Below are 10,394 nucleotides of genomic sequence, written 5' to 3' on the forward strand. Positions count from 1 at the left end.
TTATATTATATTATATTATATTATATTATATTATATTATATTATATTATATTATATTATATAGTTCCCATATAATTATTATTACCATACAATTATTATTTCCATATAAACCTCGCTGGCACCTGACCAAAATGACCAATGAGGAGACAAGATACTTTCAAAAGATGGAGGGAGGGAGAAGAAAAGTCTCTCTCTGTCTATGTGTGTGATGCATTTGCCGGGAACAGAAAGGAATGGAGTCTTAGAACTTAGTAAGTAATCTAGCTAGATATACATTCGATTTTATTTGTTTAAATGGCTGAGAAAATAAGCTGTGCTGATGGAATGGATATTCCTGTTTTTGTGTCTTTTTGTAACTTAAGGTTTTGCCTAGAGGGATTCTCTATGTTTTGAATCTAATTACCCTGTAAGGTATTGACCATCCTGATTTCAGAGGTGATTCTTTTACTTTTTCTTCTATTAAAATTCTTCTTTTAAGAACCTGGTTGCTTTTTCATTGTTCTTAAGATCCAAGGGTTTGGGTCTGTGTTCAACTATGCAAATTGGTGAGGATTTTTATCAAACCTTCCCCAGGAAAGGGGGTGGAGGGTTTGGGAGGATTTTGTGGGGAAAGATGTTTCCAAACGGGCTCTTTCCCGGTTATATATCTATTAGACATTTGGTGGTGGCAGCGATAAAGTCCAAGGGCAAAAGATAAAATAGTTTGTACCTGGGGGAACTTTTAACCTAAGCTGGTAAACATAATCTTAGGAGGTTTTCATGCAGGTCCCCACATCTGTACCCTAGAGTTCAGAGTGGGGAAGGAACCTTGACACCATGTGAGATGAATGCGAGGTGATTTTGGCCCTGGGATTGGTGAAGGAATCACACAGTGAGTGGAGAAGTCCCCATGGTACTAGTTCTGATACAGGATAGCACAACCTGTTCCTACATCGATTTCTGAAATATGTACACACTATTGAAATTTGATGCTTACCCAATCAAAAGAGATGAATTACTAGAACAATTGGGAGTTGCCAGATATATATCCACCTTAGACCTCACAACGAGACACTGACAAATACTGCTGATGGCAGTATCCTGGGAGAAGAAATCCTTTTCCATGCCCTTTGTCCTGAATTAATTTAGGATCACATCATTTGGGCTCCACAGGGTGGCAGTTACTTCTCACAGCTAATCGACTAAATATTGCTACTGCATGGGTGGTATGCAGCACTATGCTGCTACGATCAATTGAAAACGTTTTTTGGTCCTATAGCTTATGGAATCATTTCCCACACATAGTGCAGATGGCAGTATATTACACACCCAAAAGAAGGCCATCATCAGTTGCTAGGCTGTGTAGTAGGAAGAGGGCCTGAAATCCCTTGCAGTAGAGGCTTGGTGTGAGTCCTGAGACTTGGCTTAAAGTAGTTAAAATTTTGCAGCTATAAAGCAAAGTTAAGTTGTGAGCAAGGGACAGACTCGGCTTACAGAATCTGGCAGGAACAGGACTGATATTGCAGAAACACACATTCCTAAGTAGTGCTCGGCACAAGAGTAAATATGCAAACAGTTTCCAGAAAGCTGATACCAGAACACCTCGATGCCAAACCCGTTCCCCAAAGATAACGCTGACCCATCTTAAGGATAAGGTCAGGATAATGGCATAATGGATAGAGATGTTTGATGAAACTAACATGTACAAGATAATGGATGGCACCTGGATACGTCAATGGGTGGCACCTCAATACATTACATACACCCTGATACATCAGGAGTAATACTTAACTTGTTTGCATCTGTGCATAAAGATGTAGCTCAGAGGCAATGTCTTTCTCTGAATGAGGAGAGAATAGAAAGTCCCGCCATTCATGGAGCCAGTCCATTGTTTTGGCATACATGTGTTAGTGTACCTGTAACCACTGATCTGGGACATTAGCACAGTGCCTCGTTGGCAATAAAACTGACCAAGTTCCTTCACTGACAACCGACTGTGGATTTATTGGGCAGTTCAACTGGAGCCTGCTGTATGGGCTATCTGGCCAGAGTCAGTACATCAGGCAGAAAGAACAAACGCACACAGCCAAACATCTGTCAACAGGCTGAACAATTTGGAAGACTCAGTTTGTCCTGATAATCTGAGCCCCTGGGATCAGAGAATCATTTCTTCACTCCCGGGGGAGGCTCTCAAGCTGAAGTTCTGCAGTGTCTATTTTCTGCTCCTCCTGCTGCTCACGGAACTGAGGGAATTGTCTGGAGTCCTGGCCAAGCTGAAAGTCCTCAGGGACTCTTCAGGAGAATCATAAAGGTTACTGTTCAGCATGGCGAGTGTCAGATGTGAGATTCATACACTGATTCTCAGGGCTTTGCCTTCCTAGTGCAGTAAGGAGATATCCTCTCTCTGCAGAGTGGAATTTCAGCAAGTTGCCTTTTTCTGAATTTAAGTTAACACTGAAGGCTCAGGAAGGGTTCCAGGGTTCATGTCAAGAACCATCTGGGCAGAAATTCAGCAGCAAGTTGACTTGAACTCTTCAGGATTGTCAGGTTTCAGAGTGGTAGCTGTGTTAGTCTGTATCAGCAAAAATAATGATGCCATGTACATTAGCCAAACCAGACAGTCTCTCCACAAAAGAATAAATGGACACAAATCTGACATCAGGAATCATAACACTCAAAAACCAGTAGGAGAACACTTCAGTAGCTCTGGTCACTCAATAACAGACTTAAAAGTGGCAATTCTTCAACAAAAAAAGTCAAAAACAGACTCCAACGTGAAGCTGCCGAACTGGAATTAATTTGCAAACTGGATACTATCCAAGTAGGCCTGAATAGAGGCTGGGAGTGGTTGGGTCATTACAAAACCTAAATTTAATTTCCCCAATACAAATTTCTCCCTACTGTTATTCATGCCTTCTTGTCAACTATCTGTAATGGACCATTCTCTTACCCACCTTGCTCTCCCCAGCTGATGAAAGGGCAGATGCTGGGGAGAAGGGTCCTGCCACCTAGACCCTCAGTGTGTGTGGCCACTGCCAGAGAAAGTGCCTTACCTGCAGTATCACAACAGAGCAGCCAGTGCCCTGGGCAGGAGGCCTGGGACATGTGAGGGACAAACTGCGATCTTTCCTTATGTCCCAGAGACAGCTGTTTGTGATGTCCCTGTGCGTACTTAGCGATGTTCTTTGTTTCCTTGAACCTTTCCCATTTTTTGCTTATTTTTCTTACAGTTGCTGTTTAATAACTTATATTTGGTTTGAACTTAATGTAGTGATCAGTGGGTCAGGGAAGTGTCTGGTGTGAAGAGAGTACCACAGAATGGGGAAAGAGCCACCTTCCTGAATGGTTGTTTGCCCTTTTGTAGGGTGCTGGCACTGCCACAATCAGGACACAGCCTATCATGCCCAAATCTTATTTCCTTACCCAGATAAATCTTCAGGTACACTTACTCTATAGATTAACATATTATGACATATATTCATACATAGTAATATCGATTATCTCATCCCTGTAACCGTTACCCTTGGCCTAACTTATGACTTCCATGTCCTGCGGTGTATGCTGAAGTTACCAGTCTGTTCCACACCGATGGTAAACAGATTCAATTCTTTGTTCAGTTCCCTATTCAGTTCCCCAAAGTCAAGAGGGGTAACTGGTAGGCCATTTATCTACGCCAAAGGTTACAAACCCTTATACTAACTTGCTCTAGATAATCATACAGGATACAGGCCTGTAGGTTCATTGCATTACAGCCAACTATTATAATCAACAATTATGAATAACATATACTGGAATTCAGCATAAACAACCTCCCCCCCCAAAAAATAAAAGAATCAATCAAACAAATGAAAAAAACACATTGTAGCAAGCTAGCAAACTGGTGTTATGGGCTACAGCTCCCCACTTAATTTCGGGAACTGGGACAAACTGTTGGGTGGGATTTCAGTGACATTTCAAGAGATGTGTAACTTGTGAAATCTTCAAATAAATGATAAAAGCTGAAACGCGTAACTTTGGGGAGCACACTTTCTGCATAAGGTGCATGCAACATCACTGCACGAGACAGCTTCCAAAAAACTGGTATCATATCAAACCTTTTTCTTGTCTTATTTTATTATGGGGCGAGAGAAGTAAACCTGATATTGTTTATTTGACCTCTTGAACATATTTCATTACAAATGAAAGCTTGGTCAAGCAATTGACTACACAATTGATCAACAACCAGTATGAATCACTCCTTCCTCTCACATTCAGTGTTTAGACACAATGAAGGCACCCACGGAAATAATTCTCCTGAGCAAAAGTGTCGTTGAAGTTTACAAACCTTCAGCATTAAAGAAATTAATGGAAATTTTTAGTTTTGTTTTTCTCATTGTGCTCCAAAGAAAGATTTTGGAAATGGTAAATGCTGTTTCAAAACTGCTACAATCCAAAGACGCAGACCTATACAAAGCAGCAGGATTACTTCCCAAAGCCACTGATCTTGTAGCTACATTTCAAATTGAGTTCAAAGAAGCCAAACATTCAGCAAGTAAATGATCAGGACAATGGGGCAGATAAATCAAGTCTGAGGAAAGTGCTTGATTAAGGCAGAAAGGCAGGGGACCAGCTCATTTTGTGGCAGACAAGGGAGGAGAGCAACCAAGAGCTCCAGGAGAGATGAGCAGAGGGAAGGCAGAATTTCTCCCTGAACAACCACCCAAAAGAGTGAAATGGAGGGGCCGATGGCCTGTGAGGGGCAGGGCAAATGGCAGCCCCCATTGTCCCCTCAGGGCAGGGAATATGGATGGGCTGTTGGTGTGTGAGGGGCAGGACAGGGGACAGAACCCTTGTGCCCTCAGGGCAGGGGATATGGCGGGGCTGACGGTGTGTGAGGGGCTGGGGAACGGGGCTGATGAGAAGTTGAAGGGAGCTGCTCATGGGGATTTGGAGGAAAGATCCAATGGGGGGGAGCCGTTGGAGCTGGGACAGGGAGGAGGTGGAAGAACCCAGGAGTAGGAGAGCTGGTGGCCAGAATGGAACCATGCAGAAAGGTGAAAACACAGACAAAGGAGGACGGGGGGCTGCAGGGTAGAACCGAGGGACTAGGAGGGCAAGATGAAGCCTTTGGGGCCTGGAGTGGGGAAATGGGTGACAGGATGAGGAGGGGATCGGGGAGAGAGGATTACTGGGCTCGAGAAGAGGCTGCATAATCATGGTTGGAGCAGGGCTTGATGGAGTAGGGAGGAGAATAGATAGATGTAGAGATTGCTTTGGCTGTTCCTAGGAGGATGTATGTTGTGGCTGCAGAATATACCAGGGGGCTGTGGGAGATTCCCTGGAACTGTGGGGAGATCTGGCTGCTTTGTTTAAGTTGCACAATAAAATAAATTGTTTCAAATCCAGGTAATGGAAAGACTACAAGTTCACTCGCCCACGTGCCGAACAGTACACACTTGGTGGTGTCGATCCACAACAGTACGGGTGGAATTTTGGCTCCTTAAAGCACAGGCATCTCCAGGTCTGTCAATCTGGCACCTTCATAAGAACTAACGTCTCTTTGAGGAAAAAAAAATCAGGGTCAAATTCTGACCGAAAGCAAGGCAGTGCCAGTCCCCTGACTCGTGCAGTTACACCATTTACCCCAGCTCTGAGATGGGCGATTGCTGAATATTGCAAAACATCTTGTGAATTGGGTTACCCCTAAATCCCGGAAGGTGCACCCCGTCGGTGCAGAAATACGTCAAATCATTCACCTTTTAAGTATTTTCCATTTGTGCTGGTCAAGCTCAAACGTGTAACAATGTGATCAACAGTGATTCCCAATTGATTATCTGATCCTCTAGAGCTTTTACCCACTGGGCTATAAACATTTCTACACTGCATGCCTGACAGAGAGAGGGAATGCTACTGCCCAGGCTGTTCAAGCTCTGCTTCCTCAGGAGTCAAGGATGAACACTCGCCAGCGTCTACTTTTGTGGCTTTGGTAAGTGCGCTGATCATACTGTAGTTATTTCACTTCTATGAACAGGCAGTCTCAACTGCTTGAAATGTTTAATCTGTAACCAATGAGACCTGCACATTTTTATGATCAGCATCATTATTCGTTATTGTATATAGGACCCAAACTCCTAGGAAGACAGGTCCCTCCCTTGTGGTGCTTGCAATCAGGGGGCCCAGATGGTGCAAACATTACCCATGTAGCGTGGAATTTTCCATGAGTGAAGAACACAAATCCCAGTGAAAGCCAGCTTGTGTTTTTAACTCCCTGTGGCACTTGCCCGGGCTGTGTATGGTAACAAGGAGCCTAGGCATGGCCATAGCACATCCCAGCTGTGGTCTATCTGTCTTATCTATCCCATAACCTGACTGACAGTCACTAGCACCAGACTCTTAACAGGAAAGGGGGCAATTAACCCTGGAGTGGCAAATACTGAATAATCTGACCATAGTTTCTAGCCAATGGGAGACTGTGCTGTAACCTCTGTAAGCGTGACTTGCTCTCCCTGCATTTCCTGCAGCTTCTGGAGGCATGGTGCTTGTTTGGCATATAACACCCTGGAGTGTCTGCTAGGATACCATCAGTGGGAAAATGGAGCTCTTTGTCTTTGCTCCAACAAAATTTAATTTCAGTGAGGGTTTTGCTGGGTAAGGGCCTGTTTGGCCTATTGATGTCCCTTGGAGTCATGCATAGAACTGAGGAGAGAGGGTTTTCACAGTAATCTTTGCACATGGCAAATCTCCAGGTTGAGGAACGCTGGCTCTCTGCACAGGGTGGATCTCACTCCGTGTGAGCAAAGGAGGCATTGAGAATGAAGATAGTACATAGCTAACATTCACAGTCTTCAGAGGCTCCTTTTCTTTTCATCCCCTCCCGCTCCAATAATAACATCATGTACAACAGCAAGGGCAGCCTTAATTTACAGCTAAAACACAGCAGAGTTGGATTTTGTTCCCTGTTCTACCACAGCCTCCTTGTGTGGCTTTGGACAAGTCATGGTCAATCATCACTAGTAGTTTGTATGAACGCTTCTCAGCCCATGGACCATTCACAATACACATAATTGTTCTCCTCTCACAGGATTTTTAAATAACTAAACCATTTACTTTTTTATCACGGACCCAAGCTAAACAGTTGAGATCTGGATCCAGACTGAAGCCTTGTTCCAGAATGTATGAGTGTTCTGATCCAAAGTTTTGGTTCAGGTCCATTCTGATTTTCTTATGTTCCCTTTAATAATGAGTTCATACAAGTCTTCATATGCCAAGCTCCATCTAGGGGAGAGGGTGTGGTCTAGTCTAGTGAAGGGGCACTCAGCTGAGAGCTGGGAGACCTGAGTTCTGTCACTGATCTCTTGAGTGACCTTGCATAAGTTGCATACCGTTTTGTGCTTTAGATTTCCCCTCAGTTAAATAAGGATCTGAATCCTCCTTCTTATGAGTGTCAACGGGCTTTGAATCAGACCCACTGATACTTGTGCTCTTTTGTAAATCACTTTGAGATTTATAAATGCAAAGTTCTGTATGAGAACAGGATATTATTAGTAATGGAATTTTATAACTGATCAAAGTACTGACTCCAACCTGTCTGAAGAGTGGGGGCAGGATGGGACATATTTTCTATCATGGTGTCACATTTTTAATAATGTTGCTTTTAATTGTAGGGGATGTGATTTAATAAACTGACCAGAACCTCCCCAGTACATCATGCCAACCTGCAATGAAACCAACATCAGTCCTGCAACATTCATCCTGGCAGGCATCCCAGGGCTGGAAGCTGATGGCCCCTGGATCTCCATCCCTTTCTGTTCCATGTACCTCATTGCAATTCTAGGAAACAGTCTGATTCTGTTTGTGATCAAGACACAGCAGAATCTCCATCAGCCCATGTACTTGTTCCTTTCTATGTTGTCTGTCACCGACCTTGGCTTATCTGTTTCCACCTTGCCAACAATGCTCAGCGTCTTCCTGTTTAATACCAGAGAAATTGGCATTGATGTCTGTCTGACCCAAATTTTCTTTATTCACACTTTCCTCCTCATGGAATCTTCTGTACTAGTAGCCATGGCATTTGACCGCTTTGTTGCAATACACCACCCGCTAAGATATGCTTCGACTTTAACCAGTGCAAGGATAGGAATCATAGGGCTGGCGATAATAATCAGGGGTAGTGGTTTGAATATTCCAGCTGTCATTCTTCTCAAGAGGTGGCCTTACAGCAAGATCCAACCTCTCTCTTATTCATATTGTTTGCATGCAGATGTGATGAAGATGGCCTGCGCAGACACTACACCCAGCAGCTTCTATGGTTTGTTTATTCTCTTTTCTTCTCTGGGATTAGACTCAGTGCTCATTGTCTTGTCTTACATCATGATCCTTCAGACTGTACTGAGTATCACGTCCTGGCAAGAGCGTGTCAAGGCTCTGAACACCTGTGTCTCCCACGTCTGTGTCACCCTGCTTTTCTACATCCCACTGATCAGTTTGTCTATGATTCAAAGGCTCAAGAAAAAGGCTTTTCCTCAGAGTCAAATTCTTCTGTCTTATCTCCACCTCCTCTTCCCCCCGGTGCTCAATCCCATTGTATACAGCATAAAAACCAAAGAGATTCGTAAATGGATCAAGAAGATCTTTCAAAACTATTTCACTAACAGACTGCAATGGGGGCACTGAGTTGGTCTGTCTAATCTGTCTCTCTGGGAACAATATGGCCCGTGGTGTCCAAGTGCCTCTATCACTAAAAGTAATCCTTAAGGACATATTAGAAAAGTACTGAAATTGTAAACAGGGCTGTTCCTCATGGATAGCTAACAAAGCCACGGTTAATATACTAGAGTTCTTGAAATATAGGCCTGTATTGCTAGAGAATTGAAAGTAGATACTAATTGTATTTCTCTGGGTTTACCTATATCTTATTACAAGTTCAACAATGTGACCAAATTAGCTTGTAGATGATAAATTTCAGTTCCTTTCAGTCATGTTTCATTACCTATTCTCTTGATTCAGAGTTCAAAAGGGGATACTACCATTTAGATGAAACTTGTGGTATAATAATATCATTGTCTTTATTTCTCTTTGAAGTTTGTAGTAAACTATCTGTGAACCATTTCAATGGTTAATGGCCTTATGCTAATCAATGCTGCTAGTTATCAATGTATACATAGGAAATAAAGATTTATTTCAAAGCAAAAATGCACATTACATATTCTTCATCCAAGGAAGGCCTGCTGTGATCATTTGCGGACAAGAGGCTAATCAGCTGAACTTCAGCTATAAAGGGACTTTTGGGCCTGATCCTTACTATCTCAGATCTGCTTAACCTTTGTCAGGGGATGTTCAAGTAACAAGATGGAGGACTTCTGGATTAGCCCTGCAATTCTCATGGAATTTCTGCTTTGAAACTGACCTGTGAACTGGATTGATATCTGTATGTATAACAATCTTTTACCACAATAACTCTCTTTCTTTTCCTTTTAAATAAATCTTAGATTTGTAAATAAGAATTGTCTGTAAGTGTGTATTTGACCTAGTGTGAAATGTGTCCAATCTCTTGAGAGTAGTAGAACTTTACAGATGGTGAATAAAATTTTATATAACCCTTAATAGATGGACTTGGCTGTGTGGATGGGAGCCAAAGGCTAGATTGCTTAAAGAGAACTGTATTTTGGCTTCTTGGTAACCAGGAAGGCACTATAGAAGCTGTTTGGTTACTGTTTTGGTGAATCAATTATAAGAATAAGCCATCAGTTTTGGAGATTGTCTGCCCTATTCCTTGCAGTTTGCCCTGATTGAGCATTCTCAGTATAGCCCCTCCAGCGACCATGGTCACAGCCTCCCAAAAGGAAAGATTGTATTGTTTGCCCCACAAAAATCCCAGTTAGCAAAACTGCAGTCCTGTACCCTTAAAGCTTCTCCTTCTTGAATAAAGTATCCTGTTTTGTCCAGGGAATTATGGTGTTCAGTGGAATACGTATAAGGAAGAAGGAGTTTTAAGGGAGGAAGACTATGTGTATGCATTCCTAAATTACTTAGCAGGTTGACTTTTAATTTCTCTGAAAACTCATTCTGCACTCAGAGAGTAAGTGTTGCCGTGTTGGCTAAGGCTACACCATATTTCATATATACAGAAGTTGAATCCCTGCTCTAAGAGCAAAACTTGACTCAACTTTAACTGTGGCTTCACTGTTGATGCCACCATAATAAAATATAATTTTTCAGCATTTTTACTTTGCTCTTAATAGTAAATAATTGTTATTATTTACTTATTTGCTGAAAACCTTCTCTTAATATGCCCTTCATTAATGAAATCTGCATACCATGAAGCCTTCTGTTAATCTGTTCTGCACAGTCTGCTATACTCATCTTCATAGATTCAAAGGCCCTCTCTTGCTCTCTCTCTCCCTCTCCTGAGAGTGCTGATTAGTGCCCATGTCTTTT

The 10,394-nt window shown here is 42.6% G+C and overlaps 1 protein-coding gene across 1 annotated transcript; it reads left to right on the top strand.

Moving 5' to 3' along the window:
• Positions 1-7,664: 7,664 nt before the first annotated feature.
• On the top strand, positions 7,665-8,630 carry LOC119846509 (olfactory receptor 51G2-like). Its single transcript, XM_038380295.1, has one exon. It carries the CDS (start codon positions 7,665-7,667, stop codon positions 8,628-8,630), a length of 966 nt encoding a protein of 321 aa, XP_038236223.1.
• The last annotated feature ends 1,764 nt before the right edge of the window (positions 8,631-10,394 follow it).

This window comes from Dermochelys coriacea, chromosome 1 (assembly GCF_009764565.3).
Source record: "Dermochelys coriacea isolate rDerCor1 chromosome 1, rDerCor1.pri.v4, whole genome shotgun sequence".
Taxonomy (NCBI): domain Eukaryota; kingdom Metazoa; phylum Chordata; order Testudines; family Dermochelyidae; genus Dermochelys; species Dermochelys coriacea.